The sequence below is a fragment of the Hoplias malabaricus genome, chromosome 1 (genome assembly GCF_029633855.1).
Source record: "Hoplias malabaricus isolate fHopMal1 chromosome 1, fHopMal1.hap1, whole genome shotgun sequence".
Lineage (NCBI taxonomy): Eukaryota > Metazoa > Chordata > Actinopteri > Characiformes > Erythrinidae > Hoplias > Hoplias malabaricus.
In genome coordinates, this window is record NC_089800.1 from 3,398,730 (window position 1) to 3,422,575 (window position 23,846).

The 23,846-nt window shown below is 42.1% G+C and overlaps 3 protein-coding genes across 4 annotated transcripts; 2 read left to right on the plus strand and 1 right to left on the minus strand.

The window, feature by feature from the left end:
• Window positions 1-165: 165 nt before the first annotated feature.
• On the minus strand, window positions 166-14,907 carry LOC136666015 (myelin-associated glycoprotein). Of its 2 annotated transcripts, XM_066643975.1 has the most exons (9): window positions 14,787-14,907; window positions 13,491-13,625; window positions 4,979-5,344; window positions 3,556-3,870; window positions 2,596-2,859; window positions 1,994-2,320; window positions 1,607-1,709; window positions 1,357-1,516; window positions 166-512 (listed from the first exon to the last, which is right to left on the minus strand). In XM_066643975.1, exons 3-9 carry the CDS (start codon window positions 5,106-5,108, stop codon window positions 372-374), a joined length of 1,440 nt encoding a protein of 479 aa, XP_066500072.1. In that variant the 5' UTR covers window positions 5,109-5,344; window positions 13,491-13,625; window positions 14,787-14,907; the 3' UTR covers window positions 166-371. The 2 variants fall into 2 exon arrangements, with proteins under 2 accessions (XP_066500072.1, XP_066500064.1); XM_066643967.1 differs by lacking the exons at window positions 13,491-13,625; window positions 14,787-14,907 and adding an exon at window positions 7,486-7,589.
• Window positions 9,130-13,688, plus strand: LOC136705624 (NLR family CARD domain-containing protein 3-like). The gene is made up of 7 exons (XM_066679288.1): window positions 9,130-9,547; window positions 9,925-9,996; window positions 10,096-10,143; window positions 10,365-12,279; window positions 12,898-12,984; window positions 13,118-13,285; window positions 13,370-13,688. The coding sequence occupies exons 1-7, from the start codon at window positions 9,130-9,132 to the stop codon at window positions 13,686-13,688; spliced, it is 3,027 nt and encodes a 1,008-aa protein (XP_066535385.1).
• On the plus strand, window positions 14,894-22,646 carry LOC136666026 (pituitary tumor-transforming gene 1 protein-interacting protein). The gene is made up of 7 exons (XM_066643984.1): window positions 14,894-15,131; window positions 15,686-15,732; window positions 15,854-15,962; window positions 18,244-18,352; window positions 19,618-19,683; window positions 20,662-20,708; window positions 21,741-22,646. The coding sequence occupies exons 1-7, from the start codon at window positions 15,041-15,043 to the stop codon at window positions 21,788-21,790; spliced, it is 519 nt and encodes a 172-aa protein (XP_066500081.1). The 5' UTR covers window positions 14,894-15,040; the 3' UTR covers window positions 21,791-22,646.
• Window positions 22,647-23,846: the final 1,200 nt, after the last annotated feature.

Consider the following 23,846-nt stretch of genomic DNA (forward strand, 5'->3'; position numbering starts at 1 on the left):
GCGCGCTCCAATCCGAGAACAAGTGTGTGTCTGTAGTGTTCATTTCGTTAGGGAATGAGAATGAAACTTGCGCCATCCGGTGGTGAGAGACTGCATTGCGAGGTAAAATGGAACTGTTGGAAATACGTAGACAATAAAACAACACAGCAAGCTTTTTGAACGTTTTGAATTTTATTTTTGGCCAAAAATGAGACATATTTAACGAATTTAATCAGAATTTGTGACAATTTACAATTCCAAAACAATATAAATGTAAAATAATTTCTCTGACATATTAATACAGAAAAGTATCACACAGTGTCAGGAAGCAGCTCTCTGGTGTTCACTGATTTAGAATATCAGGGAAGTTGTGTAATTTTCTATCACATTTTTCAGATGACTTCTACATAGATGGCAGTTTCTGAATTGTTTGTGGCGGGCGTTTGAGTTGGTGGTGTCTCTGTCTCTCTCTGTTCTCCAGTCTCCCTCTGGACTCTCTGTCTTCTCGCTCCTCTCCTCTGCCTCTTATTAATCTGAGAGAGAGAGAGAGAGAGAGAGAGAGAGAGAGAGAGAGAGAGAGAGAGAGAGAGAGAGAGAGAGAGAGAGGATTAACTTTAAGCACAAAAGCACTTGAAGTGTATACATGGATAGTATAGTGTAAAGTAGGTGTAATGTAACCATGAAAAACAGGTGAAGTATAACCACAGTTGTAGTGTAACCTTGGAAACGGATGTAGTTTTACCATGGACACAGGAGCAGTGTAACTATGGAAACAGGTGTAGTGTAACCATACTAAATGATGTAGTGTAACTATGGAAACAAGTGTAGGGTAACCATACTAACTGATGTAGTGTAACTATGGAAACAGGTGTAGGGTAACCATACTGACTGATGTAGTGTAACTATGGAAACAGGTGTAGTGTAACCATACTAACTGATGTAGTGTAACTATGGAAACAGATGTAGTGTAACCATACTAACTGATGTAGTGTAACTATGGAAACAGGTGTAGTGTAACCATACTAACTGATGTAGTGTAACTATGGAAACAGGTGTAGTGTAACCATACTAACTGATGTAGTGTAACTATGGAAACAGGTGTAGTGTAACCATACTAACTGATGTAGTGTAACCATGGAAACAGGTGTAGTGTAACCATACTAACTGATGTAGTGTAACTATGGAAACAGGTGTAGTGTAATCATACTAACTGATGTAGTGTAACCATGGAAACAGGTGTAGTGTAACCATACTAACTGATGTAGTGTAACCATGGAAGCACATGTAGTGTTGTCTTCAGCTTTTGTTTCCTGCTGTTTGTTTTGATGATGTAAAACATGTGTGGGTGTACGTGTGTGTGTGTGTGTGTGCGTGTACCTGTGAGGTGTGTATAAAGCAGGGTGTACAGTTCTGGTAGACGATCTGGTAGCTGCCGTTGGTGTAGATGTTTGTGACCTCAGAGCAGTTGATGTAGAGCGGGAAGTGGTCCTGATACACATCAAACACTGGCGGCTGGAAGCCAATCACACGCCTCCTCCTGATGATGTCATAGGGGTCACACTGGTCAACGTAGAACTTCTGATGAAGTTTACTGATCTCTGATTGGTCTGTCTGCATTTACTCTTACCTTCCTGCTCTTCTCCAGCGACACAACAGCAGAACCATGAGAAAGAGGAAGAGTAGAAAGAGCACAACCACACACACAGCAGAAAAGAGGGCCCATACACTGCCTACACACACACACACACACACACACACACACACACACACACACACACACACATATTATTGCATTATACACAACTGAGATATCTTCAGGGAAGACTGTAATATTAAGACCAACCCTCACTCACTCACTCACTCACACACACCCATGTTTAACAAAATGATCCACATGGGGGCACTATTCAAAGTGTTTCCTAGTAGTTTTGTTGCTGTTGTTGTAGTTTTAGGAGTTCAAGTAAGGAAGGAATACACAAAGATACACAAAACACACACACACACACACACAAACCTTCATTCTCCTGTAGAAATATGTGTGAGTCGTTTCCAATGGCATTAAAGGCGTAACACGCGATGGTGAGGGGCATAAGCGCAGGTCCCTGGAGTGTTTCCTGCACTGTGTGTGTGAGGTAGGAGTAGGTAGAGTGTGTGATGTATGTGGGATAGGTATGTGTGGAGAAGGTGTGTGCGGACGTAGTGTTGAAGTCCAGCGGGGGGTCGCTGCCGTTCACACTCCAGGTGACAAGGGGAGGAGGGTTGGAATCCACAGTACACCTGCACACAATCATAAGCCCCTCCCACTGACAGGAGGTGGAGCTTCTCAAGATCACAGGGGCATCTGGGGTCACACACACACACACACACATATAAATAAACATGAACTATTAGACACTGTACAATTAAAACAAAAGATACTGAGAGTGTACAGGAGAGGTCTTCAAATCTGGAACTGAGATCCAGGTTCCAGGCCAGGATTTTAAAATGTCCGGCCGGTATGTCACAATAGCTGCAGCTGCTAATGTACCTGACTGGCCGGACTTTTTAAAATCCCGAACCTGGATCCAAGGTCCAGATTTGAAGACCTCAGGTGTACAGCATATTTTTATGGCTCACACTGGACGTTGAGGTTGGTTGGAGGACTGCTGGCTTGGCCGAGGGCGTTCCTGGCACTGCACTGGACCACCATGTCCCTGGTAACATTATGAATTCGGACTGTGGGTGATGTGTTGGGAAGACTGTGTGTGTTTCCTGAATGAGTGTAAGTCCAGTGGTAAATAGAGGCAGGGGGGTCAGCTTTACACACACAGGCCAGCAGGGCGCTGCCCCCTTCCCTCACCAACATCGTGTGGACCTCCACTGATACATCCACTGGAGTAACTGAAGCAGAAACATGAATGAAGAGTCATATGTTAGAACCATGTCTAGCTCCTTTTAAAAGCAACTGGATGGAGATCCATGGGTTGCAGTAACATGATTATTTGTGGCTTTGGTGCCATAATGTGTAGCTCCTCTCCTGTGCTGGAAAGAGTCTCACAGCACTCAGAAGCACAGATGTTCACATTCTCTTCTTGCATCAGGGGAGTAAACTATCACTTAGTTTTACATAATGAGAAGAATAATCATTATCCTCTGTTAGCCATATTAGCATTTTCCTCATAGGATCTTAACATGTTAGACTCCAATGCATTTCTCTGCTCTTTTTTCCAAATCTGGGTGAGGTAAATAATCTAAAGCCTCTGTCCCTGCACTCTGAGAGTGGACCAGATTCTTGAAGAATAATATTTAATCATGACTGTCTTGGCGTAAAGTTTAATAAAGTAGTTCTTGTCTGAATATGTGAGTGACACAGATAAAGTAGTCAGGGTTCCATACTTATATTTCTCTAATTTTAATATCTAAATGAAGACTAAACGGGTTGTACAGTTAAATAGTTTGGACATCACAGTTTTATTGGAGTTGTGCGTTTGAGTAAAGAGCAGTTACCCAATATGGCAGCTACTCTACACAGTGACGTCACTTGCAACCCAGGGATAGGAGGCTTTTTACAAGGTTTCCCTACTACAGTAAACTCACATTTAAGGTGGAACTCTGTGGTTGCAATAGTCCTACTATCTCCGGGGAACACCGCTTCGCACCGGAGGCGGGGCTTTGCCAGGTGGGAGGGGCTAAAGGAGAGGGAGGACACAAGCTGCGGCAGCTGACCTTTCACAGTCACCGTGTCCGTGACCCCTTCCACCTTGTCGCCTTCCTGCCCACCCCTCTCCCACAACCACACCAGGTGTGGTGGCTGTGAGGGGCAGCTGACTGGCACTGAGCACTTCACCTCCACTAACATCCCCATGGAAACTGCAGCTGGGGCAGAAATCACTGGCAGTGACTGTGGGACAGCTGCGGAGGAGGGAAACACAGAGTTAAACTTATGGACCTGGATCACGTGTTAAAATGTAGAGAATGTGATTTTAATTTTCTCTCATGTTATCAAAAATTACATGTACATTTTTACAGTGGTGAAAGACCAGTGTGCCCTAATTACTCGCTAGCAGCTCAATACAGTAATATTTAACACACACAGAGACAACAACATCACAGTTCATCTGATAACAAATTTAAAGTGAAAGATTTGGTTAGAATATTTAAAGAAACCCTAGGTAAGATTTTTGGTTTTTGCTCCTGGGCTCCTCTTGTAGTTGCGGAGTGTAATTAATTTTTAAAGCACTGACCTGAAATCAAGGGGAAGGGGGAGGAATTGAGAGATGGGTTCTTACCCTCTTCCAAAAGTTACATAAGGTGCTTTTCCACTGCATGGTATGTACCCCACTGGACTGCACTTGCTGTTTTGTCCCGGATTTGTTTTCCACTACCCACCCCCCAAATGCAGCCATGACGTTGTGAATACGGTCTCTGCATTACTTCGTTGGCCACCAATCTAAGGAATGTTTGAACCTCTTCAAAAGATCACAGCGTAATTTTACGAGCTGCCGTCGTGAGTCGGATAAAAACAAACATAATCTCTGCTGCAGCTGGAGATTTTACAGATGGAGAGTTGGTGCTGGTAGTCTGCGTTGCGTGGCGTAGAGTGACGACTCTCTCTGGAGAGTCAGCGCTCTGCAAGGTTTACACGCCACGGTTTAGTCCCTACTCGACTCGCTCTGAACCACGAGAGAACAGAACTAAACAAGAACCCGCTTCCAGAACCAGGACCAAAAAGGCAGAGTAGAGTTAATTCAAGAATAGTAGGTACCATGCAGTGGAAAAACACAGTTAATGCAGTTTGTGCAGTGCTGAGCCCAGAAAAGCACGGACAGAGGTTCTAATCTGCCTGTTACAGCTCATTAAAGCATTTAGTGTTATATTAATAATATTTGATCTTCATTTTGTCATAGGAACTGTCACTAGAACAATGCTACGTTAACAAGTAAAGAGGGGTGAAAATGACAGTGGTGCGGTGAGTCTAGGTCAGTTCTAGTGTAAATGACAGTAATGAAGCAAAGCTCACAGTTGAGGTTGAGCTTGATGCTCTTGCCTGGGCCCCATGATCTTCTCTGTTTTCTGATCTGGATCTCATACAGTCTTCCATCTGTGGTGCTAACATTAGCGATGGTTAGCGAGCAGTCTCCCGAGCTCATATTTCCGGAGAGAGAGACTCTTTGTGAGAAGGCTGTGAGGCTCCGGCTGAGTGCCTCCGCGGTGTCGCTGCTGAAGGCCGTTTTCCACAGGAACGTGGTCTTGACCCTCAGCCTGACCTCTGACCCCGGGGCGGGTGGGAAGGAGCACGGCAGCACGGCACACGAGCCAATCACTGCGGAGACACTGTCCGGGCCGGAGGGGGCCAGAGCTCCACTAAGCACACACACCACACACACTACACACAGAACATTTACATAGGGATCAGTGTGGAAAATGATCACATGCATCACGGTGGTGGGGGGGTTATGCTCTTATATAGACTGAATATTATAATGAGTATTATGGCTCTGTGTGTGTTTTTATTTTTTTTTGTAAGCAATGCTTTTGTGTGTGTGTGCCCATGGGGTGTGTATTACAGTGTGTGTTATGTCTGTGTGTGTGTTTTTGTGTGTTTATTGTAGCTAGTACTATGTGGCAGTAAGTGTGTGTGTGTGCCCATGTGGTGTGTATTACAGTAAGTATTATGTCTGTGTGTGTGTGTGTTTATTGTAGCTAGTATTATGTGGCAGTGTGTGTGTGCCCATGTGGTGTATATTACAGTGAGTATTATGTCTGTGTGTGTTTATTGTAGCTAGTACTATGTGGCAGTAAGTGTGTGTGTGCGCCCATGTGGTGTGTATTACAGTGAGTATTATGTCTGTGTTTGTGTGTGTGTGTGTTTGTGTGTTTATTGTAGCTAGTATTATGTGGCAGTGAGTGTGTGTGTGTGTATGTGTGTGTGCTCATGTGGTGTATATTACAGTGAGTATTATGTCTGTGTGTGTGTGTGTGTGTGTGTGCCCATGTGGTGTATATTACAGTGAGTATTATGTCTGTGTGTGTGTGTGTTTGTGGGTTTATTGTAGCTAGTACTATGTGGCAGTGTGTGAGTATGTGTGTGTGTGTGTGTGCTCATGTGGTGTGTATTACAGTGAGTATTATGTCTGTGTGTGTGTGTGTTTGTGGGTTTATTGTAGCTAGTACTATGTGGCAGTGTGTGAGTGTGTGTGTGTGTGTGTGTGCCCATGTGGTGTGTATTACAGTGAGTATTATGTCTGTGTGTGTGTGTGTGTCTGTGTGTTTATTGTAGCTAGTATTATGTGGCAGTGTGTGAGTGTGTGTGTGTGTGTGTGTGCCCATGTGGTGTGTATTACAGTGAGTATTATGTCTGTGTGTGTGTGTGTGTGTGTTTGTGTGTTTATTGTAGCTAGTATTATTTGGCAGTGTGTGTGTGTGTGTGTGCTCATGTGGTGTATATTACAGTGAGTATTATGTCTGTGTGTGTGTGTGTGTGTGTGTGCCCATGTGGTGTATATTACAGTGAGTATTATGTCTGTGTGTGTGTGTTTGTGGGTTTATTGTAGCTAGTACTATGTGGCAGTGTGTGAGTGTGTGTGTGTGTGTGTGCCCATGTGGTGTGTATTACAGTGAGTATTATGTCTGTGTGTGTGTGTGTGTCTGTGTGTTTATTGTAGCTAGTATTATGTGGCAGTGTGTGAGTGTGTGTGTGTGTGTGTGTGCCCATGTGGTGTGTATTACAGTGAGTATTATGTCTGTGTGTGTGTGTGTGTGTGTGTTTGTGTGTTTATTGTAGCTAGTATTATTTGGCAGTGTGTGTGTGTGTGTGTGTTGCTGTTGTTGATATATAACATGATGAAGCACAGACGTTCTGCAGAAGTGCAAAGTGTTAGAAAAAGTGCAGATAAAGCTGAACCTCAGTGTATGACCCTGTGAAATTTCACAACACACTTAAATCAGGAAGCTGTGGACATAAATGAGACAAGAATGACGGCACATCATACGTTTACTGACCACTGAACATCTGCAGATAAAAGCAGGATTTGTTTTTTTGGTAATGACATAATAATTAATAAAACTGAAACCAGAAATAGTTAATAACAGACGGAGCTGTGTTTTTTAACTCATGCATAAAGAGTTCAGACATGAAACCAGTGATCCGAATCAAAAACTGGAAAACTACAAAAAAATCGTTACATATTTGTGTATAAACTCATCAGCCACAAGATTAAAACCACTGACAGGTTTTGTGAATAACACTGGCTTTTTTGTCCCATTGGCACCTGTCGGGGTGTGGGATATCATTAAGAACACCGCTGCCCTGCACAAAATACTGGGATTCAGCTCCGAGCTCAGGCACGAGAAACACACAACTGTATGTTATTAAGAGTCTCTTGGTAAACAACTATCACTGCATTGGTCTGCATCTGTGACAGGATTCACGCTGTAGGTCTCTGTGGAGAACAGCATCTGCTACAACCCATAAATGTATAGGAATGTACAGATTTAACAATCTAAATAACAGAAAAAACAACTCACCGAAAACCACAGCAGAGATGAGCTTCATGCTGAGCTTTGTTCGTGTGTGAACCGTGTCCACACAAACCCCAAACACACTCACACTCACAATCGCTGATGGAAGATTCCCCCAAAATAAAAAGGAACTTGCTTTAAAAGTTTCTAAAATTTCCTCTGAATCATACCCCTACGCAGATCCCAGCAAAGAGCTCCTCAGATTCAGAACAATGAACCCACCCCCACACACTCACACACTCACGGTTAGAGTTAGGGTTAAGGTTTGGATAAGAGTAAGATTAGGGTTAAAGTTAGAGTTAGGACTAGGTTTACGCTCAGGGTTAGGGTTTAGCTAGTCGCATTAATAGTTGTTTTTAAAGCAAGTCTCAGCAAAATAAATGGAAATCTATGTCCCCTGAAATCATGGGGACTAGACTCTGTGTGTGTGTGTGTGTTGTGTAACTCTGCATGTGAGTGTGTATGAATCAGCCTCATGAGCATCATTCCTTCAGTACCTTCCTCTAAAACACAGACTTCCTCTAGAGCTCTTTTGCGCCTATTTCCTTTTCTCAGTGTGGGTTTGTTCCCTCCAGCTCCACGTCCTTTCAGACCCACGGTGCTGAGCTGTTCTTGTCAGAGTGAGGGATGGACACACACAGGCGTGGAGGTGGTTTCCTCCTCTCGTGAAAACGAGGAACACTTTAATCGTTTTTCATCGGATGGGGACAGTTTTGTTGTAGTTTTTTTTTTTTTTCCAATTTCTCTGGGGCTTTGAATCAATTTTTTTTAAACTCCAGCTTTGGATATTTTGATATTTCTGCACCAATCTGCAAATAACAAATTATTAACATAATAATAATAATATTTCACTGTTATGCTGCTGTGACTCTGATTATGAAGTGCCAAAAACATGTCTTAAATGAACAATAACATAGTAACATATTATCTCTGACAGCCCCATTTGTACTCTTTGGACTTTCAGAGTCTGTCTGTATGTGTGTGTGTGTGTGTGTGAGAGAGAGAGAGAGAGAGAGAGAGAGAGAGAGAGAGAGAGAGAGAGAGAGAGAGTGAGAGAGAGAGAGAGAGTTAATTGCAGCTGATAGTAAAACAACATTGTGAAGTAAAGGAAACACGGACACAGAGGGTGAGCCTTATTTACAGTTTCAGCGTTCCTTTATGCTTGTTTGTATTTATTTGTATTGCATTTTACCCAGAGGTAGTTGGACAAAAGTGAAGAAGAGACTAGAGAGAGCAAAAATAGGGTGCGTAGATGCCTTTTATAACATGCTTCTTTTGTAAACAATAATTTCTTATTCATTATCGTGATAAATAATGAACACATATAAATTTCACTATTGTGTCTGTTACTGATCAGTTTCGTGGCTGCTGTATCTCTACGATCAGACACGTTACGTTATGTCTTCTTCAAATTCAGTAAATAAATAATAACTCATTTATAAAATAAAGCTAAATAAAGCTGCACCTGCAGCTAAGTGGCAGTGATAGCATCTGTGGCTTCATGTTTCACTTTCCAGTTGTGGTTTAAAAGCTGTGTCACACATTACCTTGATACCAGCAGGTGCCTTCTTGTTGATAGTTACTGTATTACCCCATCCAGCCCTTTCTTACCTGTACAGGTGTGTATTGAAGGCGGAGCTCCAGGCTGCCATGGCTTCGTCCCAGCAGACTGTCCTCTCTCACCGCGAGGTTCTGTTGGACTGGCTGAGCGTGAACCCCACACCATTGCTGCGCTGGTTGATGGACGCAGGTGTCCTGGACCATGATCAGTTCCGAATGGTTCTGGAGCGTTCCCCTGCTAACAGAGTGGCTAATGTTCTGGAACATGTTTGTTCCTCTGAGAAGAACAGTGCAAAATTCCTGCAGGTTCTCCAACAAGTGCAGGGCTTTTACAGCACACAGCTTCAGGACTGGGTCACACAACACTGTGGCCAAACATCAGTAGAAACACCACCCAAAAGCACTCAAGACACAGGTGAGGGAACACTAACAAACACCACCCAACACTGTAGTCAAACATCAACAAGAACAACACCCACAACCCAATACATAGGGGAACACCTGCAAAGTTCAGTCTATAAAGTTGGTTGCACTTTCTGTAAATTAATTCCAAACCCATTCCCTGATTTTGAGGTGTGGGCTCTGGGGTTGACTAGTCTAGTCAGATTACATTTTTTGGGAGGGGGGGCGGGGCATACCCCAGTTATCAGGAGCACTACAGGACACACGAGGACATGGAGGTTATTTGATTGTTTGTGCTGTTAAAAGAATCTGAGCTTTTATCTCCACAGCATTTAAACTCTTTATCATTTTATTCCCTGAGAGTTTGGCAGCAGATCCATGGAAATGTTATTTCACTGGTTATTTATGATATGTTTCTATCACGTAACATCAGAGTGTTGGCAGTTCTCCATTTTCAGCTTGATTTTCTCTTTAATGTTACAGGGAAATCAAAACCCAAAAGTCCATTGTCTAAACTTTTTGGCAAAAACAAATTCACTCTCCCGAAAGATAAAGGTAATGAACTTTAGAATTAATTAACATCATAAACAACCAATTTATAAATATCTGTGTATTTTATCAGCAATATAATATTTGATGTACATGTTTATGCAGTTGACAATCAGGTGTCTCAAAAGAAACTGAAATCGTCTGGATTTAGAGGTAAGTTTTTAAGTCATTTTGGACACAACTTATTGTAATCAATAAATCAAGTTTAATCAATCATCAATTGAGAAGATTCTGACTGGTGTAACTTATTGCCAATATCAGTCATTTTCAGGCCTAAAATTGTATTAGTTTCTGTGTCAGGTCAGTAGGGGGCACTGTGTGTATCATACTGCCTGGATGAGGCGGGAGAATGTCTAGCCATTCACTCATAACAGCACAAAAAAGTTGGATTCTTAAGGAAGACTTCCTGTCCCATATACAACTCTTTTCCTCTCCCTCTCCCTCGCTGTCCCTCTATGCAGCCGCTGTGAATGCCCACAAGAGCACAGTTCTGCATCAGACTGAGAGACTGGTCAGTTATTCTGAGGGAGGAGAACAGGACACCAGCTCACACGCCCACATTGACATCCGCTACACCGAACTGTTTGTTACCGAAGATGAAGAGCAGCCGAGTGATGGTCAGCACGAATACTTCGCCCTCGCCAGTCGTCGTTCCCCCATCTATCCTCACCACATTTGCAGATTCATCCACCCTCGGGACTTGCTGAACCCCAACCCTCACACGGGCTGCAGCCCACAGCGGGTCAAAGTGAAGGGTATCGCTGGGATTGGTAAAAGCGTGGCAATGCAGAGGATTATGTATGAATGGGCTCTTGGAAAACACTTGCAGAACTTCACCTGTGTGTTCGATCTACGATTCCGCGAGCTCAGTCTCATAGACGGTCCCATCAGCCTGCGGGAGTTGCTAGCATCGCGGTTCCTTCACCTGCAATACGTTCTCTCAGACTTGTTTGAGGATTCCAGGAGTTTACTCTTCATCCTGGATGGACTGGACGAGTTCAGGCACCATCTTGACTGGTACTGTGAAGACCTGATGTTAACCGTAGAATCACAGGTGTCAGTCTCAAAGTTGCTAGTTTCCCTGATTAAAGGAAACCTTCTTCCAAAGAGTTCAGTCATTCTGACCACAAGACCGTCCACAGATGCACCGAAGCGCTTATTCCCACGTTGCTGTGTGGTCCTGGGGTTCCAGGAGAAACACGTAGAAGAATACACAATGAAGTTCTACAAGGACCCTCAAGTGGCCAAGAAGGTCTATAACTACATAGAGAAGAATGACAGTCTTTTTGCTTTGTCTTTCATCCCCCTCTACTGCTACATCATCTGCTCTGCTCTGGCTGAGTTCTTCTCATCAGGTCACAACAACAAACAGTCCCTTGACATCAATCCTCCAAGGACAGTGAGTGAGGTGTATTACTGTTACCTCTATACCACCATAAAGCACCACGCTCTCAAAGACAAAGCAGAGACTGCAAACTTGCCCAGGTCACGGGTTCTTGCTCTGGTAAAAGCACAGCTCGTGAACCTGGGCAGGTTGGCCTATGAAAACCTGCTGAGAAACAGGATCCTGTTTGACCAGAAAGATCTGGAGAAATTCAGCCTTAATCCCACAGGAATCCGCAGCACCTTCCTGAGTCAAATCCTTGTGTCCTTGAAAGAGAAAAAGGAAATGTTTGCTTTCTTCCACCTGACGATCCAGGAGTACCTAGCTGCCTTATTCTGTGTGGTCAACCTCACGGGTCACGCAGAAATCCTGTCAGGACTCGATTACTGGTGTTTTGGAGAACTTCGCTCACCAGCCAAGAGCCCTCCATTTACTCTCAACTTCCTACCTGCTGGTGATGACCTTGAACGCCCCCGAGTGGAGAACCTGCAGATGTTTACTCGTTTCTTCTCTGGGCTGCTGAGGGCTCGACTCGCCAGGCTCCTTGATGGGATGTTAGAGTTCCGCCTAGAGGCAGATGATGGACCCATGGCTTTGTCATCTCTGCTTGGGGACTGGTTTCGCAGCCAGTTTATGAGCAGAAACCTTCCCAATCAGACAGCTCTGAACCTCCTGCACTGCCTGATGGAGTTGCATATGCAAGAGACCACCAGCAGGGCAGCACCAGAGATCAGGAAGCTGAACCTGTTTAAGATGAAGCTGAGTGTAGTGGACTGTACTGCTGTAAATTACGTTCTTAAGTTTTCAGAACATAGTTTGGAGGAACTCAACCTTGGCTACTCCAACATCGGCAACAGGGGCTTAAGTCGACTCGGGCCAATCCTTCATCGTTGCAAATCGCTGTAGTGAGTGCATTCGGTTACAATTTTCAAAAAATTAAACTCTTGCTTTTTCCCATCACAAACCTCATGTGTTTTTATACGTCTTGAGGTCTTACCCCTGTTCACACTAGCAGGCAACAGTAACATGCGTCCTGTTTATTCCTATGAAAGAAGAAAATTTGTAACTGCGATTTAGCGGCAGCAGCAAGCAACACGGCGACAGAGCAACAAATCAAGTTTTGAGAGATTTTCTCAACTTTATGTAAATTAGTTATTCTAAATTATTGGCTGCTTTTCTTTGAACCAATCACCGACTCAGTGTCCGAAGTTCGGCCAGCTTCTGCTCTCTGAACACACCCACCCCCCGAGACAACAGGGGCAGCTTCGACACACCCACAAGAGACAAACTTGGGGCAATGTAAGCCACTTGTCCCCTGCTAGTGTGAACACATGGTCAGAAGTGATGTGTTTTACTGATAGATGCTTAACTCTAAAATTAGTATTCAGCATTCACTTCAAACCCTATCCATAGAAACTAATGATGAACATGTTTGTAGTGTTTGTATTAAACTATCCAGTGAGCAGAAACAGCAGGTAGCTTTTTTGAATAGGGTATAATGTTTAACATTTTTTTTCTTTCAGTTTACGCTATAACTGCTTGGGAACAGATGCTGCCATCTTGGAGTCTGCTGTTCTGAGGTCAGAGGACTGTCAAGTGAAAAAGCTCTTGTAAGTATACCTCTGTAAATAAAGTCAAGCAGAAATGCTCATATCTGTGGTGAACATTGAGTCTTTAGTTCGGCAGCTGTCAAATAAAGTCACGACTATACCCTCAGCTGCATCATTTTTTGTTTGTATGCAGTATGTGTGGGAATAAGTTGGGTCCTGAAGGTGCTCGAGCACTGTGGGCTGCTCTGGAACACAATAAAACCGTTGAGGAAGTTTACCTGGACATCACTGGCATCACCGAATCCGGCACAGAGAACATGGTCCAGTGTCTCCGCAAAAGCACTGCACTGAAGTCATTAACGTAAGCAAGAAAGAGCATTAATGGAGATCAGACTTCTGTGTGTTTTCAGTACTGTGTTGTTATTGTGCTGTTATTGTGTTTCAGTGTTGTGGGTAATGACCTTGGCGAGGCTGGCTGGGCAAGGCTTGCTGAACTAAGACAGGTTAGATCGGATCTCCGTGTGATCGGACATTTCGTGGATGACCTGGCGCTGATGGAAGCATACCTGGGCTGGGTGGAGGAGATGAGATCAGACCGGGACCAGCTGGACTCAGTAAAGAATGCTGATGCTTTGCACTCGGTTCTGATTGGACTCAGACTCAGAGAAGGATCTGGGCTCAACGCTGTTAAAGCTAAAGAACTGGAGACAAAAATAATGGAATTATTGAACCACAGTGAAAAATCAACACTGAGAACAATATGAGTTATTTCTTTCAACATTTCAAAAGAGTAGCGTGTGTATACAGCAAAAAAAATTAAATTAATCCGAGATACAACAAAGACACATTTCTTTTTTTACATTTTTTACCAATAAATTCCATTTTGATTATAATTCCACAGAGTTGTGTGTTATGAACTTTCTTTTTGAATTCATATTAGCAGTTATGATTTAACTGGAGTTAGCACAATGTTATTAATGTTCCATTATGTGTTAGCATCACTAGCCATAGCTTCTGTATTCATAACTCAAGAAAAAAACTTCAGGCATTGACGAACTACCAACGAAATGTAAATTTACGTTTTTAAGGAATGGGTAATGAAGCAATATCTCAAAAATTTTTAGTTTTGTGTTTTATAATTTAAAATTAGCATAAGAATTAGAATAATAATAAAAATAAAAGTTAATATATGGGTGTGGATGTTATATGTTGTTTGTGTTGTTATGCCATGAACTATCGAAGATGAATTTCCACATTGTGGATAATAAAATGTATTCTATTCTATTTTAAATGTGTGATTTTTGCTTAAGTAATTATCTAAAAATCCCATAATAAATGAAAAGACATTTAGAAGCAGTTTCGCAGAAACCCCTAAAAATTAAACAATTTTATTAAATAAATAAATAAACAAACCATAGTGGTGCAATGTGGTTTCTAAACCATGTGTTTAGTATGAAAGTGTTTACCTAAGAAAATGCAATTAGGTCTCTATTTCCGCTTAGCCCTCCACAACTTGCCTTCAACTTTATCTATCAAACCACAAGTTAAAAAGACTGGATGTGTGACGTCGAAAACATTTGTTATTGTTTTTGTTTTGTTGTTGTTGTTGTTTTTTACACTGTTTTAGAACCGCTAATGCTCAGCCATAACACTGACTCCTATATGAAACTAAAATACAGTATATGCTAATAATGCTAAACACTTGGCTTTCACTTCAGGGTTAAGGTACATAGTTAAATTTATGCTTATTGTTATGAATATTGTGGTATTTTTACAGTATGGATTGCCTGGACCAGGGCAGACATAAATACAAATGCATATGCATAAATTACTTTACATTATTTAGCTTGTTTAAAAATTACATTTGCGTCGTTCTGTTTATTTACAGACTCTCGGACTTTTATTTTGGAAAATGCTGAAGTTCATGATCGTTTTGTGAGTCTCCATATTGTTTCTGGTCTGTAGGTGGAGTGCTGTCGGTCCTGGAGCTGGTTCTCCTCGCTGTGAGTGCGTTGTTGTTGTTGGTGGATCTGAATTTTTTTCAGCGGAATTTCGCTCCCTCTGTGGCCGGGCTGCCCTCTTCCCTGCGCCGTTACTGTCTGAGTCTGAGGCCGCGATGTCTCCGCGGAGCTCCGGGGCTGCGGCTGTGTCACTTCTGGTGTTGTTCTGTTTATCAGCGGCTGAGACTCAACCTCCTGCGTCAAGAGGTCAGAAAATATCCCCAAAAATGATTAATAAACTGTAATAAACCTAATAAAATTCTGTGGATATTATAAAGCCAGGTTGAGTATTTTCTAAAAAGGATCTAACTCTTGTTTGGGACCAAACTTAGATCGACTTATTTAACTTGCTTTAAAAGCTAGGAGGGTAAGATTAATTTGTATTGTATTGAATTGTAAAACTGTCTCAATTGTTAAAAAAAAGAATCAGAAACGACTATTGTTTGATTGTTTAATTTTCACTTCTGGCCCTTAAATATTAGTGGATTTATTGTTAATTTAAACATTAAGTAATAATAAAAAATAAATGTAAATAATTAAATATTTTGATTCTCGCAGTTAAAATAGAAGTAAAACAAAAGGAAGTAAAACTCCAGGGTTTCCCCTGAATAGACAGTCACATTACACTCCAAAAACACACAGAGAACATGTTTAAAGTTCCCTTAGGGTCACAATTGAATCTTCTAGAAACTGATCTGTTTTCATCAAAGTATTACATTTATTATTTATTCATTTTTTATTTATTTATTTATTTTTTGCAGAATGCAAGACTTTTACGTCCTGTGAAACCTGTCTCTCAAATGTGACGGTGAGAAAATACACTAGTGTTTTACTGCGAATTAATATTACACTCAATTTTTTAAAGAGTTTTCTGAAAACTATGAAACTGTGGGACCCTGGCAATGTCATAATGTTGTTTATATCTGCAGTGTTTGTGGTGCCAGACGAATGCGTCCTGCACTGAGTATCCTGTCTATCACGTGCTGCCCCCTGCTTCCATCTGCTCCCTCTCTCAGGCTCGCTGGGGGGTCTGCTGGGGTGAGTATGGCAGCAAATACACATTCGTGTACACGCTCAGAACTGTCTGCACACTCTCACAGGAGTCTACACACACTCCCAGCAGTCTATGTATACACACAGCAGTCTACACACACTCCCAGCACTCTATGTATACGCACAGCAGCCTACACACACTCCCAGCAGTCTATGTATACACACAGCAGTCTACACACACTCCCAGCTGTCTATGTATACACACAGCAGTCTACACACACTCCCAGCAGTCTATGTATACACACAGCAGTCTACACACACTCCCAGAAGTCTATGTATACACACAGCAGTCTACACACACTCCCAGAAGTCTATGTATACACACAGCAGTCTACACACACTCCCAGAAGTCTATGTATACACACAGCAGTCTACACACACTCCCAGAAGTCTATGTATACACACAGCAGTCTACACACACTCCCAGCACTCTATGTATACACACAGCAGTCTACACACACTCCCAGCAGTCTATGTATACACACAGCAGTCTACACACACTCCCAGCACTCTATGTATACGCACAGCAGTCTACACACACTCCCAGTACTCTATGTATACACACAGCAGTCTACACACACTCCCAGCACTCTATGTATACGCACAGCAGTCTACACACACTCCCAGCACTCTATGTATACGCACAGCAGTCTACACACACTCCCAGCAGTCTATGTATACGCACAGCAGCCTACACACACTCCCAGCCCTCTATGTATATGCACAGCAGTCTACACACACTCCCAGCACTCGATGTATACGCACAGCAGTCTACACACACTCCCAGCAGTCTACACACACTCCCAGCACTCGATGTATACGCACAGCAGTCTACACACACTCCCAGCAGTCTATGTATACGCACAGCACTCTACACACACTCCCAGTACTCTATGTATACGCACAGCAGTCTACACACACTCCCAGCAGTCTATGTATACGCACAGCAGTCTACACACACTCCCAGCAGTCTATGTATACGCACAGCAGCCTACACACACTCCCAGCAGTCTATAACCAAAGCAGTCTGCACACTTTCAGCAATGTGCACACTCTCAAACAAAATTCTAAACACTAACATCACAAAGAACAATGGACACACTCTCACAGCAGTGACACACCCTCACTGTAATCTTCACTACTGCTGGGATGAGTACGTTATTAGAGTTCTTTAACCAATAATTCTGTAACAGCAACGTTTAAAAATCCCTTACTTTTCTGTCACAGAGAAATTCGGCTTAGACCTGGAATTGATGATATGGGCTTGAGGCCCCTGTAGAGTAACGCATAGCATCATTGGTCAGTTAAGGAAGGTAGGAATGTTAAAATAAAGAGTACTTTTTGCTTCTATGGCCAATGTAACAGATCTGCTCATATCCAAAAGCCTGGAGGCTGAATATAGGGAAATTGTAGCTGAGAAATGACTGACTGAGATTTAATATAAAAAAAATATATATATATATAGGTCAGTCTCTGTGGTTAAAAGTTCACCCAATCGTGCCTCGAGCCCCACAAACTTGAGCAGAGAGTTTTATATCTGTTTTCTGTGGAAGAGGAAGGGAAACACACTCAAACAAACACACTTACTCATAGGAACTAAATAAATTATCAAAATTACTTTTGTTTTCAGGGATATTTCTTGAATACAGTTCTCTTTTCAAACCCGGACAGGCTTTTTATAAGTTGGTAAATAAAGCTTAACTCGACTTCAAATACCACTGTCTGTTAGATTCCTTTAGTTGGAGTTGTTTAGTCTCAATAAAAGCATTTATTGGCAACTAAGTCTTTTAGTCTCAAAATGGAAGTTGTTTTTTTAACCACTTTATTAATATAGTCACTTGTGAGCTCCAGGTGCCGTGTTGTTACCTTTTAAGGAAACCACTGTTTTGTGTGGTGCTGTAGAAAACATTGACCAGCAGGTGGCAGCATTGTCCACACAAATTTAATGAGCTGCTACTGTACCTTTAAATGCATTAAAGGGGAATTCCACCCATTTTCCAAAATGCTTCCCTAATTCACTGTTAAAACACCTAGTTCACTGTAAACACAGTAATGAAGAGCATTTTGGTGTGAAGTGGTGACAGAGATTTCTTTTCAGTCGCGTCGATGGTAACCAGGTGTCTCTGTGTCTCCAACACATAAGGTTTGTGTACTGTGTGAAAAACCGTGGACACTTTCAGAGTAAACTTTAATGTGTGAATTGATTGCGTTAGTTTTGTGTGTTAAACTCTCATTTGTGTGTGTGTGTGTGTGTGTGTGTGTTTAGTGAATTTTGAAGCCCTGATCATCGCCATGGCAGTGGTGGGAGGAATCTTGTTGTTGTCAATCGGTGTGTGCTGCTGCTGCTGCTGCTGTCGCTGTCGTCGCTCATCACGGTAACACATGCACTCACACACACACACACACACACACACAGCAGGATTTTTATATTTGTCACATAACATAAGCCCATAGTGAAGCCAGGGGAAAAGCAGCTTGTGCTTCTGGTGCAGCCACTTGAGAATAAAGCTGAAATAAATGATATTTATAGAATACAAAAGTCTAAATCGTCTGAAGAACATTTTCTTGGCCACTCGTGATTTCATGGTTGATGCGGGAAGATGGAAGAAAGAAATACTACGTTTGAATCCATCCAGCAAAGGAGAGGGACATGAATAATCGTATCCTTTATTTCAGAAGAAATCCTGAATGAGAAGCAGTTCACAAAACTCTGTTGATGCAGTGCTTTTAAGACGATCGATCAAGTTGTATGCCCCACTTCTATTGTGTTATGGCTCGCATTTTAAGTGTTTCTGAATTTGCAGAGCAGTGGTTCTTCTTCGTCGCTGTAGATATGAGCTGCACGTTTGTTCTGACAGAGTGTAATGCACTGCAGGAAGTGCAGGGGGTGCTATTACATCACAACAGTATTAAAGAACGGACTGAAGCAAGTGGAATTGTTAGTGAGTTAATTGTTGGCTTCAGCCACGACTCTCAGTCATTAAGCTCCACCTCTGTCTGCCATGTACATTAAGCTCCGCCTCCTGTCAATCATGACGCTCTGCCCCTGGTCAGTCATCAGTGTGGGTGGAACTTGAGTGGAAAGGCAGGGCTTCAGTATCAGATTTGGTTCTGGATACATTCCTCCTGCCCATGCGTTTTTTTTTTAGTTTTCATTTTATTATTTTTTTTTTTTTTTCGCATGAACCCTGCTGTTCTCTCTGAATTCATTTGGAAAAATGTTGCTGTTTAATCTGGCTCTTTTCCTTCTGGAAAATGTTAAACATCTAATTACAGCTCGATGGCATTTAGAGCAGAGGATCTCTGAAGGAAGAACACTGAGCTGTCTCTCAAGTGCTCTCTCTCTCTCTCTTTCTCTGTGTGAAGCAGTTTGTGTGTGAAGATCTGAAGTCGAACTGTGTTAATAAAGTATATAATGTGTGTGAGTGGAGGTTTCAGAGCTATCGATTGAGCTGAGTGATCAGATTTCATTTACACTCAGCACTTAACTGTGGGGATTTAAACTCACTGCTTTGACGTTCTGCTGATCCAGGAGTTTCAGTTTGTGATTGACGCGTCTCTGGGCTTACTTCATGTTTTTATGTAAAGTTTTTGATGAATGTATTTGTGTTAAGTCTGTGATCGGTCTCTGTTTGTTTAGTCCGGATCGAGAGGACGAGGAGTACTCCCGCAGGAGGGAGGAGATCAGACAGAGATCAGACGAACGGTAAGAGACTACAACCAAATAGTGGCAAACCTTTAATGGCATGTCTGTACCTTTTTAGAAATATAGCCATGAGACTCCAGCACATTTCATTCGTTCATAGTCTGAAACCACTTATTCAATTCAGAGTCGCGGTGGATCCGGAGCCTACCCGGAATCACTGGGCACAAGGTGGGAACACACCCTAGAGGGGGTGATAGTCCTTCACAGGGCGACACACACACACACACATTCACTCACACCTACCAACGTGTGTTTTTGGACTGTGGTAGGAAACCCACACCACACTCCTCACAGACAGTCACCCGGAGGAAACCCACGCAGAAACCGGGAGAACACACCACACTCCTCACAGACAGTCACCCAGAGGAAACCCACGCAGGCACAGGGAGAACACACCATACTCCTCACAGACAGTCACCCAGAGGAAACCCACGCAGACACAGGGAGAACACACCACACTCCTCACAGACAGTCACCCGGAGGAAACCCACACAGAAACCGGGAGAACACAGCACACTCCTCACAGACAGTCACCCGGAGGAAACCCACGCAGACACAGAGAGAACACAGCACACTCCTCACAGACAGTCACCCGGAGGAAACCCACACGGACACAGGGAGAACACACCACACTCCTCACAGACAGTCACCCGGAGCAGCACTCGAACCCAAAACCTCCAGGTCCCTGGAGCTGTGTGACTGTGACACCTACCTGCTGCACCACTGTCCCGCCCCCAGCACATCTCTACTTATCAAATTAGATTTGCGCAAAAGACATGTTTTTACAATGAATTTCAGTGTCATTTTATTGTGACCTGTAAACATAAATATAACTTCACCATTCAGCTGAACGCAGTGGCACGGGACATATGTGCCTCGTGTTCTCATCTGTCCGGCAGGAACGTGGATGCAAAGTTTCGGTTTATAAACATAGTGCTGTTAAAAAGCAACTGATGTCTTGTTTTTTTTCTGCTGCAGGAAGACAGAGAGAAGGGCGAAACACGACGAAATCCGCAAGAAATACGGTGAGGGACCTGCTAATATTATTAATGAATATTATCTGTTAATTTGATTTGTAATCTGTGTTTATGACTAAACACACAAGCCTCAGAACTTTTCCAAAGTCGTATCTCTCTCTCTCTCTCTCTCTCTCTCTCTGTCTCTCTCTCTGTGTGTGTGGGGAGCTAAGTATAAAAGAAAGAAACAAAAAACTGTGCCACTGTCTCCAACTTTAATCTTTTTAAATCCACAGCATCAAGTTCTTTATCTTTTCCTGGAACCATCTGCTTTAGTTTTTTTTTTTTTTTTTTTTTTTTTTTTTTTTTTTAACTCAACTGCAAAATGTTTCCACAACACCGTTCACGATCCCGTTCACATCATTCACCTAAGGTCGTCCAGTGTTTGTAGAGTTTGTGTTTGGAGTTAATAATATTTTGGTACAACTTTACAAAGCTCCACCAATCTATAAGTCTAACTCTGAGTCTCTGTTAAGAAATAATAGCGTTTCAATGTGCTCCGGGTCTAGGCAAGAACTAAGCCCCGGAAATACATTCTCCGAGGGTTTGGACACCTGATTAAAAGACTTTGGATGCTTTGTTTGAGTCTGATACCAATGTCGTTGTAGCTTTATAATGTGAGTGTATTGTCTGATGGATGAAAGCCTTTCGGTTCTCTCCCCTAACCAGTGTAACCACACACACACACATTCAAATATAAAGCCCACTGACCCTGTTCAAACTCAGTGTGTAATTACCCACACACACACTGGGGGGGGGCAGCATTTTTGAACAAATACAACCCTGTGTGTGTGTGTGTGTGTGAGCGCACACATCGATTAAAATCCGTGGCATGTCCTTGGCTCCTCTGAGAAACGACAGAATGAGGAGAAAAAAGAGAATCATCCTCTCTGCATTCTGTTCTTCATCCTCGTCCCCCCGTCCTCTCTTCTCCTCCTCATCCCACTCTTCTTTTCTCATTCCTCTCTTTTCCTTTCCTCATCCCACTCGTATCTCCTCTAAACTCTCTGATGTGTTTATATTTCTCCTGTTCCTTTTCAGGTCTTATTCCAGACTCTGATCATCCCTACAGCCGCTTTGAGAACGAGTGAATCTAGAGCCACCGGAGAGCGATGGATTTCTCCTCAGACGTTTCATCAGCAGACGAGTGGCCATCATTAAACTCCTCCATATTGTTTCACTGATCTACAATTACTCGCTTTCTCCTTCGTTTCATTAGTTAAACTCAGCACTGATTAAATATCAGATTTCTCTCCTTTCTCTGTAAAGTTATTGTTTTGGAGATACGAGGATGTGTGTCTTAACATTTGATTTAATGAAAACCTTGTTGAATGTTAAAAATAAGTAGATAATGCAATATTTAAAGAATTTTTCTTTGAATCTGTGCCGCCTTTTGAAAGATAAGCTTGTGTTTGTGGTTGTTTCTTCACTTCTAATGACGCACTCTAAAGCCACTCCCCCTTCTGGAGATATTCCAAACATCTACATCAAATATCTCTAAATGACATAGTGTCGTTTCTGGAGTGCTGGGCCCAGAGCAGTGATGACAGAGGCTCAGCTCAATGAGGCACCACAATAATTTTGAGACTGTCATTTTAAGGTAAAAGTAGTATGTAGTGTTGCTTTATGGTGGGAATCTGATTAGGACGTTGTTTGTGAATCAATTCAGAGCCTGTAAAGTACGAATCATGATGTATCTCAATTGTATTTGCACACCACCACTGTCATAATACCGGCTTGTTTTTCAAGAACGATGTAAGAATGACTTAGATTAAGGATATAGGGTTTTTTTTTTGTGAGTTCTGGGTCACTACTGATGCCTTTTTGGCTCTGAATCTTTATTCGGTTGTTGATTTTGTGAATGTGCTTCATTTTCAATCCACAGTTTTAAATCACTCTGAATGATGTCTGTGCTCTTACTGAATTTTTCATATTAATAAAGCAGTGTTCTACTTTTACCTAGTGCTGCTGACGTTCTGTTTTTCCTGCGGCAGAACTGTCCCTCGCTGAAAAACTTTAGAGAAGTTTCATATTAAACTGTGGTTAGTTTGAGGAAGCGAGTCCTGAACCACATCCCATCAGTATCCAGCTCCACACTGAGCTCCAGGGACAGCTTTCATCTGCAGAACACCAACATACTGTCCATACTAACTATCCATACTCCTCAGTCTACATACTAATCATTCATACTATCCTCTACATACTACTCATCCATACTATCCTCTACATACCTACCATCCATACTATCATTTACATACTCATCATCTATATTATCCTCTATGTACTAATCATCCATACTATCCTCTAAATACTAACCATCCATACTATTCTCTACATACTAATCATCCATACTATCCTCTACATACTAATCATCCACACTATCCTCTACATACTAATCATCCATACTATCCTCTACATACTAATCATCCATATTATCCTCTACATACTAATTCTCCATACTATCTACATACTCAACATCCATATTGTCCTCTACATACTAATCATCCATACTATCCTCTACACACTAATCATCCACACTATCCTCTACATACTAATCATCCATACTATCCTCTACATACTCAACATCCATATTGTCCTCTACATACTAACCATCCATACTATTCTCTACATACTAATCATCCACACTATCCTCTATATACTAATCATCCACACTATCCTCTACATACTAATCATCCATACTATTCTCTACATACTAATCATCCATATTGTCCTCTACATACTAATCATCCATACTATCCTCTACATACTAATCATCCATACTATCCTCTACATACTAATCATCCATATTATCCTCTACATACTAATTATCCATACTATCTACATACTCAACATCCATATTGTCCTCTACATACTAATCATCCATACTATCCTCTACATACTAATCATCCATACTACCCTCTACATACTAATCATCCACACTATCCTCTACATACTAATTATCCATTCTATCTACATACTCAACATCCATATTGTCCTCTACATACTAATCATCCATACTATCCTCTACATACTAATCATCCACACTATCCTCTACCTACTAATTATCCACACTATCATCTACATACTCAACATCCATATTGTCCTCTACATACTAATCATTCACACTATCCTCTATATACTAACCAT